This window comes from Rhipicephalus microplus, chromosome 8, assembly GCF_043290135.1.
Source record: "Rhipicephalus microplus isolate Deutch F79 chromosome 8, USDA_Rmic, whole genome shotgun sequence".
NCBI lineage: Eukaryota > Metazoa > Arthropoda > Arachnida > Ixodida > Ixodidae > Rhipicephalus > Rhipicephalus microplus.
In genome coordinates this window covers 57,992,280-58,013,446 of record NC_134707.1, presented here as the reverse complement: position 1 = coordinate 58,013,446, position 21,167 = coordinate 57,992,280, and the positions used below count along the sequence as shown (strand labels likewise).

Sequence of the window (21,167 nt, the reverse complement as noted above, 5' to 3'; positions counted from 1 at the left end):
ACGTACACCCAAATCTGAGAACATGGGCCTACAACATTTCGGCCTCCATCGAAAATGCAGCCGCCGCAGCCTGGCTTCAAACCCGCGACCTGCAGGTCAGCAGCCGAGTATTTTAGTCACTAGACCACTACGGCGGGGCATGTCGTAATTACTTGTAAAAATTATAACATGCACATTATTATCCATCCTAGCTCAACTCTAAGCTGCTTTACGAGGTAGAAGCAGTTGCACGGTGAGAGGCGGTTCTGTTTTTGTGTGTCGAGCTGCGGTGCACGCGCAGTAAAATGTCGTACTCAAACATGAACTGCTCTAACGCTCACTGTTTGCATTGTAGCCGTGTGTGTACGCAACTTCATGTTCGCTGCAAGTAGAAAAATTCTGGTTACAAATGTTTCTGTCGCACTGAGGAACTTATTATAAAAATTGGACGTAAGATTCTTAAATTTGACAATTACACTTGACGGTGACCAATTAATTATGAAAATTAAAAAATAAATTCTATCTTAGAAGACACGCAACATACAAGAAGCGGTATGAGCCTTTAAGAAAAAGCATAAGAGCTGAGGCAGGAAAGAAGAGAAGGGTGAGGTTAAAAAATGAAGCAGATCAAGACATGTTCCATACTCGTGCTTTAAGGCTGTTCCGTTCTTTCAAGTAGGAACACTACAATACAGTTAAAATTTTGGATGAGTAACACAAATACCAGGATGTATCAAATTTAACGAAACAAAAAAAAAAATTAGTCCTACGAGTATGCACTTATAATAAGTAAGCTTGTGCGAATAGTTAATGTTATATTCGAGGCGAATATTAATTTTGATTGAATAATTTCAAATCGAATTTGAGTGGTATGTATCACATATAGAACAAAAATGGGAATATTTATTATGATCTAACTAACCTGCACAAAGCTTTTTTATTTGAAATATAGCAAATGTCACTTTTTTTTTCGGTCAAAGGAAGTCTAAACAATCTTTAGTAGTAGCGGTATTTGAGCTTTGGTAGGATGCTGGTGATGACCTGTAAAATAGGTAACATTTTAAAATTTATCATATTTAGAACATGTAAGCCATCATAACAAGCTTTAAAGTGTAATAAAATTATGAAATGTTCATTTAAAGAGGCACTGCAACACTTTTTCAAGTAGCCATGAAGCCACTAAAGAAGCTTATCGCCTTACGAATTCATGAGTGCAAAATTTTTAGAATTAGTCCATTATAAGCAGAGTCACAAAGACTTGTCGCACATTGCAATTGCATTCTCTCTTCTCGTCCGGACGAACGAGCTGGAAGCTAAAGGAGAGATGGCACGGGGAAAAGAAAAACGCCACGCTGGCCTCGTGACCTTGAGCACTATTTCTCTCTTCCATTTTTTCTTAGACTACGCGCCTCTCAGTGCGATCACCTACGTACATGTGGACAAGCGGGGGCCCCAGTAACGACCGAGCGCGTCATGCTCAAGTCAGCCAATGGCTGTGACAAGTGATTTTTGAGCTTTGAGTGTCATTTGTAGAAAGAAGAAGGCAATTTTTAGCTGAAATTCAGAATTTACTGTGTATTCCAAGTCTTGTGCTGCCGCTATAATATTTGCCTCGCGTTTTCTCAGCAGCGTTTTCTGACCATGCTAAATAAGTGTTGCAGGGCCCCTTTAAGTTTAAAAAAGAGCTTCACGGCAGAGCGAATTTTCCCTGTATAGGTGCTTCCACAGCTTAGCAACACAACACTGCAGTGAAACTACTTTTACAGGCGGTCACATGCAGACTATTTGTTCATCGCGAACATTTCTAAATTTTCAATTACCTAAATTCGAATACTCTACAATTCGTTTGAATATTTGAAGCATTCCAATATTCACACAAGCCTAATAATAAGCTTTTGAATAGAATGCAAGATATAATGTAAATTATGACCTAATTAAAAAGAGGCTTGATTCCAGTTTACAAAGCCACCTGCTCAATATTTTAGCCTACAGGAAAAATAACACGGGGGCTGATGAATAATTCCACAGTAGACAACTTTGATAAATTTGGAATGAGACTAAAATGCGTGCATTTCACTTTGATTTTCATCAGTGGTATGAGCATACTTTCAGTATTAATTCTAATAGTAAGAAGCCTCGTTAGAGTTAACTATAAACTCACACTTCCTCTCCAGCTCGGCGTCGTCCAAAAGCAGCGACACAACCTCCTTGGGTTTGAGTGTGTCAGGCTTGAAGTTGCCACCGCTGATCACCATGCGTTGGATCTGCAGACATAAAACACATGATTTTCATGGGGGTTGTTCTTGGCACGAAAGCAAAATAGCGCAATATTTTCAATCTTATTCTGCAAGTAATGTTAGTAGGCTTCCAGAAATATTCTGTAGGTTAGGGTCCTTCCGTAAGTGTTCCATATGCTGGCATCCGTATGTTAGGGTCCTAAATGTTTCGTATGGTAGTATGCACAGACAAGTTTTGTTACTAGGAACCTTCCGTAAATCCCCTTCCGAACATCCATTGGCTTAATTAAAGAATATTTCAATACTACAAATTTCAGAATACCAAGTGTTTCAGAATAACATATAGAATTTTATCCCCCTTATATCTCCACAACACTTAAATATTGAACAGGGATTTTATAAAGTTACTTGCAGCTGTGGTAATAGCGCCCAGCTCCCTACCAGCCTTTATCATCATCCGAATGCTGTCAAATTTTTTTATGCGTTTGGCCTATTCAAATGGGCGATAGCAATACCACCACCATCATCATCTGGTACTTGTTTTTCGCGCCAGGCTTTGCCCCGTCACCATTGTTATCGCTGGGCAGCTTTACCTGAGCGCATGTTACGCAGCTGTTTTCTAGCCTTCTGGCTTGTGGCTGAACATTCAAGATGAGCTCCGGAAGCGGCACAAAAGAAATGCTAGGACAGTGACCTACGGGATGTAGTCGCCGACTGAACACTACGCACAATGCGCCGAAAAAGCACGCACGTGACGAGTGATAGGATTAAACCATTTGATGAGACAAGGAAATGCACCAAGAGCAAAGACGGCGTTCAAACAGCGCGCGTGAACCAACGATATTTAACGCCAGTGCTTCACCCTGTGTAAGAAAGACGCACATGCATAGGATTTTGTCTTTCAGCAGTCAAGCTGCCCACATTAGGATAGATCTCACTCTTCCTCAAATAAATGTGCCCTGGATAAGTAATTTTTCGTGTCTGTTTTTCCCGCTTACTAGAGCGTAATGGGGTCGTGAATGTATACACAACACAGGTAGGCAACCCATGTGGTTGCGTTTACGACTTTTGTGCAAAATTTCAATATTTCCACTACAATGACTTCTCAAAATAAAAAATGATTTTCAGAGAACCTTGAGATTCGTTGTATAAAGATTACCCTGCATTCCGTATCCCATATTGCGGGGACCTGTCCTGCAGACCGTGCACCTCCATCACAGATTGAAAAAAGGAACTAAAAAAGTCTTATCGCAGCATTCTTTAAATGGAACTGATGCTTAAATGAAGCTATTGCTTCCAATACAATGTGTTACCACACAGTAAAGTGAAGTTTTATTTACATATTTTCCCAACTCCTTCAGATTTTGTTCAACAAGAGTTGACTGCATGCTGATTTACAATGTAATTCTCTCGGCTTAGAAAAACTTGCTCAAAAAAGGGCACACAAAATATTTCCTATTTTGGAACCACATAATGCACCATGTTAGCATTTGCAATCTGGACAGAGGAGTACATATATTTAGCAAGCTTCCTCAAAATCAAATTAGAACCTGAAAAGAAGCCTTAAACCACAGTGTCCCCAATTACTAAACGGTTTAGGTGCGAAGCACTTAAGGTCTCAGCTTGGCGTTTGATGTTGTCACACTGTGTTATGTGGAAGCGTCATTTTTCAAGAACTAAGGAGCTTTCATTTCTGTGAAATCCGTATGAATTTCCTAGTGGCTTCGTGCCACTAACAGGTGGTTGTCTATTTCCCCTTTCTTAACCTTTCCGCCACCTTGCTAGTCTCCGCAAAACTCGCTTGCATTACTTGTGTCCATGTGCTTCGAGTTGTCGATGAATTTGTCCTCCCACTGCCAATTGCTGGCTTTCTGGTTAGCTTGATCGGCAGAGCGACCGCTCCAGAAAGGCTTTAGTCCCCGGACCAGGACAATGTTTTCGGCAACTGAGAATCTTTGCTCTTTTTTGTGAAATCCGTACAGTTTTCCTCATGGCTTCGTGCCACAAAGAGGTGGCTGTCTATCTTCACTTTCTTAATGTGCCATGTAGCATAGTTATTCTTTATTATTTATTCAAAAAAAAACCTTACAGGCCCCAGAACAGGGCATTGGGTAAGGGGGGGAGGAATCGGAATGGTACAGACAGGTAACGTTTACAGGCAGGATCAGTGCAAAAACAACGAAAAACTATATATATATATAAATGAGATCACATTTCAGGCTATACAGGGCGAGGTAAATTTGAGGGAATACAGCACTTGTTGATATGAACATGGCGACAGAGGGATACATTTTAAAATAAGAGACAAGGGGAATATAAAGCACCGTTACGCAATGCACTCAGAATACAAAAACAGGGTCACATGGTGAACAAAGTGAGTAGCTGACGGCGAAATGTATCGGGATTAGATATGGAGGCTATGCAATCAGCGAGGTCATTCCAAAGACGAACGGCCCGAGGCAGTGGTGATGAATTGAATGCATTAGTTGACCCGTATATGCGCATGAAGCTGAACTGATTATGCAATCTGCGTGAAAAAGAGTGAGGTGTTTGAAGCTGAAGCCGCGTTCGTTTATTAGAGGTAATATATTTCTGGAACAGACAGAGAAGAGCAATACTGCGACGGCTATCCAATGACGGCAGCTGAAGGTCTGATTTAATTTGCGTTATGTTTGACGTGATGTCGTAGTTTCGTGATATGAAGCGGGCACCTCTATTTTGAATCCTTTCTACCATAATAATCAAGTAGTTTTGATGAGGAGACCAAATTGCTGAGGCAAATTCTAATATTGGCAGAATAAAGGTAAGAAAGGCTAGTTTTCGAATATTAGTAGGGGAATTTCTCAAGTTGCGGCGTAGGTAGCCCAGTGAACGTGATGCTTTGGCACAGGTAGACTCGATATGTGAGGCCCATGAAAGATTCTCTGTGAGAAGAACACTTAGGTATTTGTAGGAAGAAGTGTGGGAAAGCATGGTATTGTTCAAGTAATAGGAGAATTCAGAGTTTACGTGTTTACGGGTGAGGGCCCAATAGTAAGGGCCCAAGGACGCTGCCTTGCGGTACGCCCGAACTAACAGAAGAAAAAGGGGACGCAAGATTGTTAACAACAGTGAACTGCTGTCGAAAAGAAATAGAAAAAGTTAGCGGATATATGCCACAAAAGTTGGGCAAGTCACACTACTCGCCACCAGTCCGCTAAAAATGGAAACGGCAACAGTTTGCCCAGCTAAAAATGGAAACGGCAACAGTTTGCCCAAGAAATAGCCAACGACATTAGCGGAGCTGACACACCCTTCTCTACATGCCTTAAAAAGGGGTGGTGCCACCATTTTTGTGGCTGGCACGTTCTTTGCTGCAAGCGTTTTTTATAGCTCCAGGAAGCATAATACATGCACCAAGACTCATTTGTTTTCGCTAAATAAATTAATATCGTCTTTTTTATGTGGACAATTTTCGGTTTCTGGGCGCCGAATTGGGCTGTGACCCTGCTGTGTAGCTTGGTCGCGTGGCCAGGCTATGACCTACGCCGTGCTTATTGTTGTCTGCTCTCGCTGGCTTTCTCACACACACTTTCCGCACGAGCACTTGCAAAACAAAGGTCTAGAAGCTGCTGTGCTTTGCTGGTACCTGCGTGACGGACGTTTCCCAGGGTGACACCCCCCTCACTACAATAGGCGTGCGCACGGGAGGGGAGTAAAAGGGCGGCCGCTCCCCCAGTCACCTACGATGGATAGTGCAAACACAGCCCCACACATTGACATAATAGGGAGGGGATGCGCTGCGACGAACCTTTGTTCCCCCTGAAAGGAAAGCCTGCGCACGCCTACGCTACCCTACAGATCTGGAGCGACGTCACTACAGCTTTAGTTGGCCTTTCCAGAGGCCTACGACAGTTCCAGACGCACTTGCAATGGGCTTCGGCTGGCAGAACGAGCATTCAGGTACGCTCTGGAGGGGAATTAAAATATATTCTAAACCTTTGTCGTGTCTGGCCGTTCACGTTGAGTGTCCTAGCATAAAAGAGGCTTGTTTTATCCTCGAAATTTGATGGCACCAACACTTTGAGAAACTGAAACCAAACATGCAGGAAAGAAAAGAAGTGTCTCAGAATAAGCCACATTGACAGAATTTTCCGACAACATCAGTGGAGTGGAAACACCCTTTTCTACACGCTACATTTTTCCAATTTTTTTTTTTTCTTTAGACGTCTTTTTTTCAACAACAATTTTTCTGACTGTTTCCCGTGTACCTCGAAAACTGAAAACTAGGTCAGCAACTACTACACTGAAACCTCAATATAACGAGCCCAGATAGAACGAAACAACAGTTATCCTAAATATAACGAAATATCGGTTATAACTAAGTAAATACGGAATACAGTAGCAATACCCTCACTATAACAAATTGGCCCCTTACATGAACATAAGTTCTTTATAACTGAAAATTCATTATAAAGGTATATTTCTACCAATGTACTTATTGCAAGACTATTTTTCATTTACTTAGTTAGAGCCAATATTTTGTTACATCGCAATCTCAGCGTAGTGTTAGAAATACACCTGTATAACAAATGTCTTTATATAAAAAACTGATGCAACAAGATGCAACTTTCTTTTATTGACATTTGTGTGTGTAGACTACAATAAATAGGTAGACAGTGGCTGCTCACCTCGCTCTTTTCTCGAGCCCTCTGAAGGATGCGTTCCTCGATGGACCCTTTGCAGAGGAGCCGGTACACGGTCACCTGCTTCGTCTGGCCCAGACGGTGGGCCCGGTCCATGGCCTGTTGGTCCACAGTCGGGTTCCAGTCACTGTCGTAGAAGATCACCTACCACCAAAAAAGTCCACATCGTGAAATACAACCAGAAGTTCAATGAACTTCCTAACTACCGAACAAGGATGCAGGCGAGAAAAAAGATGCAGTTCTCAAGATCTTCAATAATATTTATTAGTAATTGCCGGGATTCGACAATATGTGGGTTTTTAACATCCCAAAACCACCATACGATTACGGGAGACACCGTACTGGAAGGCTCTTGAAATTTCGACCACCTGGGGATCTCTAACATGCACCCAATTCTGAGCACACGGACCCACAGCATTTTCACCCCCATGTAAAATGCAGCCGCCACAGCTGGGATCCAATCCCGCGACCTGCGGGTCAGCAGCCGAGTACCTTAACAACTAGAACACTGCAGTGGGGCAATTGTCAGGGTTCAGTGTTCCAAAACCACTGTTTGATTATGAGAGACACCGTAATAGAGTGCTGCGAATATTTTGACCATCCGGTGTCTTTTCAATGGATACCTAAATTTAGGTTGGCCTCCAATGAAAAAACTTCGCAAAATATTTATTTCGCGTGGTTCCACAAGGAAAAAAGAACAAAAAAAACACAGCGACAAATAATCGTTTTTAAATGGTACAAATGGGCATCCACAAATGGAGACATCAGTTGCAAATATGGCGAGAACACCACCAATAGATGGTACTTCTGGCGTTCAGCGCTTTAATTTAAATTGATGCTAATTCTGCCTTTCAGCACTTTAAAATAAATAATTATTTATTTTTCAAATGATTCCTAAAGGCCAACAGCGTAGCTTTTGTTCACAATAGTACCCATCCCAGTGGTCAAGTGGATGTTATGATGCTAGACCGCTTATTCAAAGATCACAGGACCAAAACTCCAACCCGGAAGACGGAATACGATAGAGGCAAGATTGCTCAAGGCCCGCATACTTACATTTAGGTGCATGTTAAGAACCTCGAGTGGTCGAAATTGCCGAAGCACTCCACTAAGGCATCTCTCTTAATCACGTTGTGGTTTTTGGGACGCTAAACACCAACAATTATTATAATCTGTGCACAACACTGCGCATGCAAAAAACAAAAAAATGACAAACTTTAAAGAGTTTGGTCTAAGCAGCTACATGTAGCGCACTCTCTGCCCCACAATTTCGTTTCACTTGCACGCCAGCTCAAATGTTGCCTTCTGCTTCTCGCTTTTGGAGTAAGTCTAGAGAAGACTGAGTGACAGAAGCGCGAGTTTTCACAAGACACCAGCGATCCGCTGTCGTGTAATTTCCTCAAGTCATGTGCACGAATGTGCGTGCAGGTGGTGATGAGGTTAACGAAATTCCATATGAACAGCCGATCCTGCCAAGCCTGACATACAAAAATCTGAAGCCTTGCTTTCAATTTTGAACCCACCAAATGTCATAGAGTGCATCGATGCTGATGAAAGACTGTTGACAAAACTTGCGAAAATTATTTATCGTAAGCAGGCAGCATATATAACTTAGTCTTGCCCATCGCAAGACTAAGACCTCTCCGAGGGCGCCCCACTTTACTACATTTTACCACGTCGTGTGCAACGCGACTCAATTTTTATACCTGAAAACACATAAGTTCTATCAGCCCAATAAACCTGCCACTATCCTTAGTTACATTTTACATTCCACAGTATCGATTGCACCGCCACAACTGACCGTACTGACCAACAGATGATATGGCCTGGGATACCACAAGGATGACTGATCTAGGCGGTATTGCCCAAGGTATCCAAGGGATATCCTAGACAATGTAACCTATGACGCTGAATACAGTCGCCGACCAATGTTCCGGACCTAGCATGGACCGCAAAAAAGTCCGAAATAGTGGTCAAGCCGTGAATATGAAGTTTAGTTGGATCAGAAAAGCCTAAAAAAATTCCCCAATAATACTACACTTCATGCTGTTCTTGGGGACGAGCGAATTTGGTTCTATTTGGGCTACGGAAACATGGTTGGCAAGCGCGCTGGCAATCGCTGCCGCCTACTGTTGGGGGCGCCAAAGTTGGTGGCTCCATGCAACCAAGCAAACAAAACTTGATGCCAGTCGCAAAGAGGTGCATGCAACGTCTTGTATGTTTGGTGGGATTTAGCAACATGGTGTGGGCTTCTTTTACCTGCACCGACACCCCGCAGTACGCGTGAGCCTCCAGCATTTTGCCGCCGTCAAAACGCTACCGTTGCGGCCACGATCGAACCCAAGTATTCAAGGTCAGTGGCCGAGCACCGTGATCAGCTGGAGTGCTAGTAAGCAATCGTGTACAGCAGCGAGCATGTGACACGCATGACGGCTCAAACACACTTGGCAAACCGCTAACACAACCACGTGTGCAATGACCACCAAGGAAAAAGTTTGCAGTCTTGCAAGCCAAGGAAGATCAGACATGGCCTTTGAAACTAGAAGACTGCACACTTTCAATCTTGGAGGCCACGCAACTAGCCACTGCAAGCCAAACTCGACCAAGCCAACAAAAAGCCAACATGGCAGCTTTCAAAATCGAGCGGTATACTTAAAAACTAATGATTTAGTTCGAAAAATCGTTCGGGAAAAGGGATTGGTGCAATGGGAACCTTGACAGCGGATTTGTGAAGCCCGAAATATCCAACAAGTCCGTAGTTTCGGAGTTCGAAAAATCCGTCAGCGACTGTATCCCCTTTTGGTCACTCATACAATTTGCTGTCATCCTGCCACTTAACCTGAAACCCTGACTTCTTTCATTAAATTGCTAGTTGTGATGTCTCAGGTTCACCTAATGCAACAATAGAGTTTTCTAAAATTAACTAGAGGGGGACTCTGGCGCTACGATCATTCAGCAATTATGGGAATGATGGGTAGTGCACAGATTTGCCTAATCTTCGTGCGTACGGGTTTTGAACGCACTTGTGGCTTTGTTTATTGCAGTGTTTCGGTTTTGTTTCAAATGAAAGAACGAACCATTTTGAATTTTGTGACCTGATTTGAATAGGTGTCTCAAAAGTTAAAGTGGCAAGGAAGGGTAACTGTTGAACTTTTGCAGATTTTTCTTACGTGACAAAACAACTCAAAGCCAAACAAAGCCAGAAGAGCCAGAACGAAGACTAGACAAATCCATGTACTACCCATCACTCTCATGTTTGCTGAAGCGCCATACATTGCAGCTCCTATAGACACTAGTGCCAGAGTTCCCTATAGTGCACTTATAGGAAACTGTGAATGCAACAGTGGCTCGTCAAAAAAACCTGAAAGGAAAGCTTTTATAATTGATAAAGTAGGGAGGACGTTTCCGCATTACTACATCCCCCACTCACCGTGTCGGCAGCTGTGAGGTTGATTCCAAGACCACCGGCACGCGTGCTCAGAAGGAACACAAAGATGTCCGACCTGCGAAAGAGAAGCCGTAGTGTCACAGGTGACATAGATGCTACTCAGAGCACCAAAGCAGGGCAAAAATAGGCAGCTGTGCTTGGCTGGATGAATAAAATATCAATTTTTCTAAATAGGCATTCAAAATTTTGCATGTGCTTTTTATATTAGACTTTGTCTTGCCTAAATTTTACGCAGTTACTACATGATCGTGCAGCTGCTCCTGAAAACTTGTATCTAAGAAAAGGTAAGGATTACTTCACTTGCTCAAGTTTGCGTTCATCTGTACGTGTGAGTACGTTTTGTGCGTCATTTGTGTGTGAGAAGCGCGGGGCACGTTTCGATCTGCTTGCCATTTTTCGCGTGACCTTCCAGCTTGTTGCTATCGCGTTCATGGCTTCGCATTTGCGGCAAAGCTGTGACTTTTTCTTTTCTTTATTTCTTTTGGCTCTTTTCGGAGCCACCTAAACAATGCACTTGCTGAATTGCAATAATAACCCTGTACTCCTGCCACGAGCCTCTCCGTAAGCGAGAAATACCAATTAAAAATTGTGATTTCATGTTTTTCAAAACGGAAACGCTTTCGCGGTCCCTTGGAGGTCTAAGAAATCGGACGTCGGCCGTACTCACCATACATACAGGCATAAAAATTGATGCCTAGCAGATGGCACCAGGAGCTATCGACACTGCATGTGCTCCCGACAACAACTCCTCTCAATTTTACAAGGAATTTTTCTTGAACATTCACTGCAAACATTTTTACGAACTTGCCACTAACGTTTCAATAACACGAATAAGACAGACTGGCCGGCATCATCGAGCGGCCTTAACGTAGAAAGCTCAAGCACACAGAGCTGCACCCGAGTCGCTGTGATAATAGTCTCTCCCATGAATACACTGTAGGGAGCTCTGACGCTAGTGTCTATGGGAGCTGCAACGCACGGCGCTTCAGCCAGCGCGAGAATGATGGGTAGCACACGGATTTGCCTAGTCTTTTTACTTAACGTATCATCTGGCTTTCGATCGCCTGAAGCTGCTTTGTCCCAAAACAACAATCTGCAATAGTTTATCAGTTACGATTCACCTCCTGAATCATTTAGGCTCACTAATCCAAATCCGGTCAAGAAGTTCAAAACGGTTTGTTCTTTTATTCAAAACAAAAACCGAAACACTGCAATAAACAAAGCCACAAGTGGGTTCGCCGCCTGTAAGCACAAAGACTAGGCGATTCCGCAACCAAACATTTCTGTGGTGGCTGAACAGTCACAGAGCCAGAGTTAATTTTAGGAAACTCTATGAGCTCAGTGATCATACACAGACTTCCCTAGTCACGGATTACACGGATTACCTACTAATACACAGATTTGCCTTTACACGGATTACCTACTCATACACGGATTTGCCTAGTCTTCGTGCTTGTGGCTTCGAACACACTTGCGGCTTCATTTACTCTTGTGTTTTCTCGTTTGTTTTGGATAACAAAATGGATCACTCTAAACTTCACAAAGCTACTTAAGTTGGTGAGCCTAGAAGGTTAAAGTGGTAGAGTTACAGTGTACTAAAAGAGGGCAGTAGGCTTACTTGGCTACTCATCTGGCGTTGCATAGGATAGGTGGGGCCACAGGCCACTACAATAGAAGCTTTACTTGAAGAAGCTGCTCCACACTGGCCACGCGATTCTTTGATACTTAAAATAATCTTGCAATCTTGCTTATATTAACCGTCATCTTACTATATTGAGAGCATACGCTACTCTCGGCTTGCTTCATTCCATTTTCTTATGTAACAGAATTTGCCTGATGGCAGCCAACACAACCAATGCCTTTTTTTATTTTGGTGTGCTTGAGTTCATTGCATATTCACTACATCTTTTTCGAACCACCTCGCAGCAAAGGACGATGCAGTACTTTCCAGAACACACGGTATTATGCCCTGTAAACCTAACCTTTTGTATCAAGACCGTGACTGAACTTCACCTTCCAGCTCCAATTTAGAAAATAGAGCACACCTGCTTCTTTGCCTGGCTTAAACGTGCAGGTATTCTTGCTGGGTTTGTGCTTTCGCTATGCTAGAATTAAATATTGTAGCTTAATCATTTTTGCTTGACTTTGGAGGTTGCACAAAAGATAGTAGTTTTCTGGGGCGATTATAAACCGTAATTATTAACCATCATTCGCTAAGAGAAACGAGAAAGAGCACTGCAATAAACGTTCCCCCCCACCCCCTCCCGTTCTCTGATGGGGAACCTTGTGGACGCTTATGATTGTCCATCTCAAGTTTCTCTTTAGAACGGTCTTTTCTTGTGTCAGCTTTTTACTAAGGTAGGCTGGCAGATTGGGAAAACATAAAGCGTGGAAACTTGGGCAAGTTGGATTGGGAAGAATCACGACACAGCATCTCCGCATAGAATGGGTCTCCCGCGAGGTATACCCACAATTATTTTCCATCGATAATGTGCACATAGCCTCTGAGCAACATGACGCAGCTCGAAGTGGAGCTCGTGCACTGCGCTGGTGTCTTCCAGGGGCTCATCCGCCGTGCCAGGTTCTTTTCGCATTCTTTACACCTGTTCCCATTTTTCTGCACAACAAACAATGCCAGCTTCGACTTGCCCTTTACGTAAACGTAGTCCGTTTGGCACTTAGACGCATGGCCCAGGTTTTTCTGATGTTGCGGCGTCGATCAGGCACAAAAAAGGCACACTAATTTGACGCATGCTGCCGAAAAAAACTAACTTGGTGCTACAACGTCTATCGCAATGAAATGTGCATCCGGTGCAGCCACTCGTAGTAATCTGACCGTGCCGCCGCTTACGACGAAGCACGTCGCTACGAGTGCACTAGCGCGTCGTTCCTGCCCGCAGTCTCACTGTTGTCGGCGGAGTGAGGGCTAAAGACGACTCCGATGACACGCCGCGCTCGTAGTAACCTGATCGCGCATCCACCTACTGCTCCTAACTAAAGCCTAATTATATCTTAAGTGATCATCGAGTCGTGAACACGTCACGAAGTAGCAATTTTGGAGAGTCATGTACTCGCGACGCACAAGCAGCAGACGACGATCTCCCGGAGCGAGCATCGGGCCTATGGCGAGGCGAGTTGACGAAACATGGCGGCCACAGCCAATCAAGGGCCTCGAAACGACCTTCAAACATTTGGTTTTTGTGCGCTTGTTTTTAAAGGGAGGAGCCAGCCGAGTGGGGAGGGTTAAACATGGAGAAATGCTCTTTCCGATTAGTCCAAGAAGCCGGCTCCCGGCCCTGCCATCGCGAAGCCATATATATTTAAATATCGCTGTTTTCTCCCGATTTCCAGAAAAAGTTTCGCTACCTAGGTGGGTGAAATGAATTTTTCGAAGCACTTCTGCGCAGTTTTCGTGATCCCGAAGCCACAACTCCCCATGGACCCCATGGTAAACAAAAATGGCGGTACCCACGCTAGCATGGCAAAAGCAGAGGTTTACAAATTTTGAGTGCGCATAACACGCATACGAGCATATTTTCGACAGGTAATCTTTGGCGGGAGGGTAAAATAAGGCCCGCACTGTGGTAGAAAATTCGTAATGCGGGATCGCTGTCCAAAAGCATTTCGTTGCCGCAAGATGGGCTTCTATGAACGTCCGCCGGGGATCAGAAATATTTCGCTGCCGCGAGGTTTTCGTACTCGCGGGGTTTCGTTATTGCGGGTTTCGAATGTACATTTGCGGAGTGACCCCACCACATAGCCTCCGTCAAAAAGTGATCCCACTGCGCTCTTCTAGTACGCTGCAGTGAAGTGCAGTGCAGAATATTTTCCGATTGTAGTTTTGTGACAAAGCAGCGCCAAGCCATGCCAAACCATGTGAAGCCAAACGGAGCCAGAAGAACGAAGCTTAGACAAATCCGTGCACTACCAGTCATTCCAATTCTGGCCGAAGCGCCACGCAATGCACAGCTCCCGTAGACACTAGCTCCCTCTAGTGTACCGTATTTACTCGAATCTACCGCGCCCTCGATTGTAACGCGCACCCGGTTTCCACGACAAAAAAATTAATAATAAGACATCGATTGCAACGCGCACCCATTTTTCTCGTTGGGCCGCACGATCACACCACTCGAAAAAACGACTCCTTTCGGGAGCGTCTTCCATTTAAATATGCGGCACGGGGGAAGCTTGTGCCCATCTGACGTGTAACAGAGCATTGCCGTCACTGTAGTTCTACCGTGGACCAATGTCAGCACGCGAACTTGCTTCGCCCCCTTCTTCTCGGCAGTTGTGGTGCCAGGCATGTCGAAGTAAAGAGGCGTCTGATCGGCATTCCCGATTTGCCCAAGCAGGTAGCCCTTGTTGTGCCGCAAGTTTAGGACGAACCTCTGAAAACTGTGTAGCTTTTCATCGTACTCTTCCTGAAACTTTTCGCATATGCCCCCTCGCCTTCGGAGGGAAAAGCCGTTCCTCTTCATAAAGTTAGTTAGCCAGCACCTGCTCGCTTTAAACTGGCTCCGCATTAGCCCTTTTTCTAAGGCTAACTGCATAGCCCGTACTTGGAGCAGTTCTGTCGTCACGGGTCGCTGTGCCGCTCGCTGTTCAAGCACATACTCGCCGAGCAGCTCTTTAATTTGCGGAAACCGACCCTGCTGTGGTCCACTGAAGCCTTTGCGTGAAGCTTTGCTGTCGACAATCTTCTGCTTTTGTTTCCGCCGGTCCCGCACGCACGTTTCGGGAACTCCGAACGACCGCAATGCGGCCCGATTTTCGTCCGTTTCTGCACACGCGATGACTTTTCTTTTAAAAGCAGCATCATGGTGCACTCAAGTTTTTGGAGTCGGCCCTTCCATGCCGTCGATGCTAATGAACTACAAGATGATGAACTCCTCAGTACACGTACGAAGTGCCGCACATGGGAAACACATAGGCAGAAATGGCCGACGCGGCATGCTGACGCACGCAGGGGGCGGCCATTTTGAAAATGCCGATGGCAATAGAATGACCGTATTCATTTTTTTTTTTTCGTACTCGATTCTAATGCGCATGCGATTTATGAACTCACTTAACCGGAAAAAAGGTGTGCGTTAGATTCGAGTAATTACGGTACTTATAGTAAAATAGTGGCTATTTGGGCTGGTTGGTATTGCATTTTTTGAGAGAAATATACTTCCTTAGTGCTCAGAGAACGTTTCAAGGGGAAGATATAGCATAGAGATAGGACAGAGCTTTACTTCCTTAGGGTGCAGAGAACGTTTGAGAGCGCTCTGTCCTATCTCTCTGCTATATTTTCCCTCTGAAACGTTCCCTGCACACTAAGGAAGTATATTTTTAAAGGAAACTCCATGCCTGTGATGGAACACATGTGAAAGGGCACCACTCAAACATCTCGAGCCGAACAATCTTAGTCTTCTGCGTCACCTTTAAAGTGGTCTTTCCAACTGCGTTGTGGAATGTTAACAGCAAAAGCGTGTGGAAGCGAGTCATACCTGGCCTGGAAATCTGCGACCATGTCCCTCCGGTCGGAGATCTTGGAGGAACCGTCCAACCGCATGTACGTGTGCTTCCGGTGCCACATGTACTCCTGCGCGAGAGTCGTAAATGGTTATGATGACGATAACCAGTACACAATAACGGCACACACACTGACACAATCCTAGTTGTCTCTCCTTTCCCTTTTATTGTATTCAATTATTTCTTATTATTTTTTTAGGCTTGTTTGGATATCACTTTTCAGGTTCAAAGAAAGGTTGAACCAAATGGGTCTTTCAAAATGACCTAAGAGAATGCGAGTTATAAACAACAAAATACATCACACTCTAATATTTGCCACGCCTTGCCCATATAGGCTGGTATACACACTTTCAAATAAACATTAACTGGTGCAGTTAATATACACACTTACCCTTAAAGTATAGCTTTCAAGTATTCTGGATATCCCCTGAATGAATGGCTTCACAGCACACTGAAGCCACCGTCAACGTACACTACATGTGATAAAATCGGCTATTTGTTCACTTCGATTACTTTGAATTCTCAGAAATTTTAAATTAGTGTTGAAGTAAATTCAAATACTTTAACATTAATTTTAAAATGTTTGCACGGGCCTTATTTATCACAAGCTTGTCTATTGGATGCAGCATAATTTACACTCAGACCTCATTATAACTAAGTTGCATCTAGCACAAAAATAAGTTGGTTATAACCGAAAATTTGTTATGAAGAGTATATTCCTAACACCATACTTATTGAAAAACTGTTCTTAACTTACTTCGTTATCACTGATAATTTGTTATATCAAGGTTCGTTATAACGAGTCTGTGTGTATTGCATACCTGATTCGGAATTGCAATTACAGTAATACCTCGTTAGCTCGAAAAATGGGCAAAGTTGAAGTTTCACATTTTCCTATATGTCCCAATAATATGTTTCCCTTTGTCTCAAAGTATTTTGGGGCCGAATTGCCGATAACTCGTAATCTTGACTGGGAGTGGAACGAGAATTCCGCCGCCGGACTATTTCACAAGATTCCCGCGATGCTGCCACACCTGAACTCCATCTTTTTCTTGTTTAGCCGCACCTGCCACTACATTGATGCTTTCCGCCAATGCAAAGTTCGCCAAGTCTCAGCCCAGCGACATATCAACATTGTCAAGCAAACCTGTGGCATGTCATGTGACACATGCGCTGAGCAGGGAGGCCCCCTCTGCGCACGTTTGGCATAGTTTGTCTCGTTCACTTTGTGCAGTGCAGATGATTTTTCCTGAGGTGTGATTACCACTTATCCTGCAAACCACGCAGTACGTATTTTTCACCGACTCCGAGTACAGTGCTCATGATTTTCCCTGCAGTGTGATTTCCGTTCAGCCCCGCCGCGATGGTTTAGTGGCTAAGGTACTCAGCTGCTGACCCGCATGTAGCGGGATTGAATCCCGGCTGCGGCGGCTGCAATTCTGATGGAGGCGGAAATGTTGTAGGCCCATGTGCTCAGATTTGGGTGCATGTTAAAGAACCCCAGGTGGTCGAAATTTCCGGAGCTCTCCACTACGGCGTCTCTCATATTCATATGGTGGTTTTGGGACGTTAAACCCCACATATCAATCAATGATTTTCATACATCTGCGCAAACCGAGCGTGATGAATTTTTTGCTGACTGTGAGGAGCGGCAACTTAACGGGAGTGCGGCGAGCATAACATCTGAGCACTGCAAGTCGCTATCTCTAGAAAAAAAGGCTCGAAATCAAGCACCGCGCAGGAATTCGGCATCCTTTTGTTTACGCTCTCGATGGTACTGAAAAACAAGCAGCAAGTGCTGGATGGATTTCAGCAAAACTTCTCCAGCCAGCGGAAGCGAGTTCGAGTGTCGGTGTCGAAGTTCCCGGACGAAGCAGTGTTGATAGTACGGCTGCGCAATGCCAAAGCGGCCAACTTTTCCGTCACCAGAGCAATAATCATGGAGAAGGCAGACGCACTGGGCTTTGCCAATGGGGCACACGGACTTCAGCTGCCGCAGCGGCTGGTTTGACCGCGTCAAAAAAAAATGAATAGTGTAATGTCCAAGTCAATGCACGGCGAGAGCGGCACTGTCGATGCAGCCACTGCAGACAATCGGCGCAGCAGCCGGCTCGCCGAGTTGCGGGAAAGTTACGGCAACAGAGACATTTTCAACCTTGACGAGGCAGCACATTTTTATAGATTGTTGCCGAGCCGCAACTTCACGCTGAAAGCTGGAGCCTGCTCGAGAATAAAACAACGAAAGGATAGGGTCACTGTCCTTTTCCGGGCAAATGCCACAGGTGAAGAGAAGCAGCCGTTACTCAAAATAAGCAAAACTCTTGAGCTTAGGCTCTCTAGAAATGCACGACTGCCAAATGGCGTTATCTATCACGTTAATAGAGCAGCGTGGATGACTGCTACTCTTTTTGAGGAGTATGTTTGCGCTGTAGATAACAAGATGGCCATGAAAAACAGAAAAGTCCTGTTTATTGTCTACAACTGCCCAGGCCACGGCAAAATATAGAATTTGGAGGCAGTAAGAGTCGAGTTTCTGCCAGCAAATATTACGGCTGTGCTACAGCCGATGGATCAAAGTGTCATCAAACTGGCCCGAAAATCTACAGAAAGAGCCTTCTCCACAGAATTTCCTCGTCTTATGAAAACGGCAAAGGCTACGAAATTGATCCTGCTGGGAGCAGCACACCTTCTCAACAGCGCTTGGCAGCAAGTTCGCGCAGCAGCCATTGCCAACTGCTTTGCGCACGCTGGGTTTTCATGTGCCGCCAGTTTGCCAGAAGCAGAGACGGCAGACAGATGACTTTACAGACTGTGAGAAACTCTGTTAAGGGGGGACACGGGTCTTAGAAGGCCGAAAATCGCAAAAAAATTGACTTTTTCAAGCTGACATTTTCGGAATCTATATCTATTTTTGCACAAATCTGCTAAGTTTCTAGCTTATATTGTCATTATTTTCGCCGTAAAATCAATTTGTAACACCAATATGAGGTGTGTATGAGCACAAATTGACGCTAAAATCGCGCTTTTTCCGTGCCGAACCGTTGCCGGTACACAAGGGCTATCGTGGCCATCTCGATCTCGTTTGGAAGAGCCGTTCTTCATCTTCAATTTCCCGCCACCACTGGCTCGCTTTGCTCATTGGTTTTCTAGCAAAAGCGCGTCATCGAGAGGTACAAGCGCGCGATTCTATTGGCTGCTTGGGGCACGTGACAAAATCTAGGCATCCGATTGGCCAAGCGGCTTTTTTGGCGTCTGCTTCACCGCAGAGACGCGCGTGAGCGTGAGCCATTTTGTCTTGGTGTTGTCAACTGCCTACAGCTATGGGTCGTGCCATCAAGAAGTTCCGCACCAAACACAAATTTGGAAAGCGGGTGAGGCGATCGCTAGCCGAGAACTTCAGGAAGCGCCTCGCAACGACTCAGGACAACGAGGATGGCGAACTCGCAGCGGCCAGCGGAGCGGTCGTCGACGCCAGCGCGGCAGGCCTAACGGACGCTAGTCCTACGAGCCCGTCAGTTGCCGACAACGTCGCGGAAAGCGGCCGTGTGCGTCACGACACGCAATTTCTGCAGCCACAACAGATAAAGGATAAAAAGAAGAAGGCAGAAAAGAAGCTGCGAGAGATTTCATCTGTTGCGGCGACGGAGCGGAAGCGCAGCCTTATCGCTAAACGTGCCGACGCTGTGGGTCCCCCACCCGATGAAACGACTTTCACCATCCTGGACTTGGAGGCGGTAAATGCTTTGATAATATTGCATTTAAAGTGCAAGATTTGCAACGGAGACGCCGAGATCAGGAGAGGCGAGCAGGAATACGGCCTTGCCGTCAAGCTTGAGCTAGTGTGTGTGAACTGCGGTGACGGGTCGTCAAAGTGGAGTTCGCCGCGCGTCGACGGACAGCAGAAAATAAATCCATTCACAGTGACGTGCTCGCCACCCGCGCAATGCAGGCAACTGGCAACAGGCAGACTGCTTTTAACGACATGTTTGCAATGATGAACATATCGCGTCGCGGCCTCCACACGAAAACGTGGCAGGCGTACGTGAAGAAGAAGCTAACACCTGCCGCTACTCTTGCTGCCTCGAAACTTATGAGTGAGTGCGCGAGTTCGGTTCGTGACATCTACGCGAAACTCAATGTGGACAACCCGGGAAACATCGCCGTGTCATACGACGGATCGTGGATGACGCGCGGACACTCGTCGCATATTGGCGTCGGTACCGTCATTGAACTGATAAGCGGCCTCGTTCTTGACTACGTTGTCCTGAGCAACTTTTGTGCCGGGTGTGAGTCGGGCCCGAAGGAGGGGGACCCCGCTTACGAAGAGTGGAAAGAGAACCACGTGTGCCAGCGAAACACAACAAAGAAAGCTGGGGAAATGGAGGTGGAGGCTGGCCTCATTTTATTCAAAAGGTCACTAGAGCGGCACAGTGTCAGGTACACAACCGTGCTTTCAGATGGCGATAGCCGGACGTACCTGGCGCTACAAGAAGAGAACGTGTATGGGTACATTCCCATCACCAAGGAAGACTGCGTGAATCACGTGAAGAAGCGGATGGGTACAGCCTTGCGCAATTTGGTGGACAAGCACAAGAAAAGCACTGGCCTGGAGAGCCTTTCCGGAAAAGGCCGGTTGACTGGGGATCTCATCAACAAGTTGAGTTCATATTATGGATGGGCCCTGAAATCTCATGACGATGTGGATGCCATGCAAAGGGCAGTGATGGCCACTTATTACCATGTGACATCAAACGATGAAGTGGCCAACCACACATTTTGCCCAACAGGGACCAACTCATGGTGTCGGCAAAATGCTGCAGACGCTAAGGGCGAGCCTGCACCCAAGCATCCGCGCAGCTTGCCTCCTCATGTCTGTGAGGCATTATTGCCTATTTATCAGAGGCTTTCTGACAAGAAGCTACTGCAACGATGCCAACGGGGCAAAACACAAAACAGCAACGAGTGCTTACACTCCATGATATGGGCACTTGCGCCGAAGGACCGACATGCTTCATTGTTCACTGTTGAAGCAGCAGTAGCCGAAGCAGTCATGAAGTTTAACGCTGGTAATGAGAGAAGCTCTGCAGGCATACTGAAAGAGCTTGGCCTCAACCCTGGCATCCACAGTTCCAAGCGCATGGCCGAAAAGGATTGCCGTCGTTCCGTGGCGTCAGCAAGCAAACGCTCGTCGGCTGACAACTTACAGCGGAACTTGAAAAAAAGGCATGCTCATGCTAACAATCAATCTGATTATATGCCTGGTGCATATTAACTCGCTAAAATTATGTGTGCCTGTGATGTTTT

General features: G+C 45.3%; 1 protein-coding gene across 2 annotated transcripts in view; it reads right to left on the bottom strand.

Moving 5' to 3' along the window:
* The window catches only part of LOC119164509 (chromatin-remodeling ATPase INO80), a 109,917-nt gene that overhangs the window by 41,568 nt on the left and 47,182 nt on the right, over nt 1–21,167 (bottom strand). For both annotated transcript variants that reach the window (XM_037416708.2, XM_037416709.2), the window contains exons 26-29: nt 15,839–15,933; nt 10,332–10,404; nt 6,887–7,045; nt 2,141–2,243 (exon numbers count right to left, since the gene is read on the bottom strand). In XM_037416708.2, the coding sequence (XP_037272605.2) occupies nt 2,141–2,243; nt 6,887–7,045; nt 10,332–10,404; nt 15,839–15,933 (430 nt within the window). The remainder of the gene's footprint in view (nt 1–2,140; nt 2,244–6,886; nt 7,046–10,331; nt 10,405–15,838; nt 15,934–21,167) is intronic.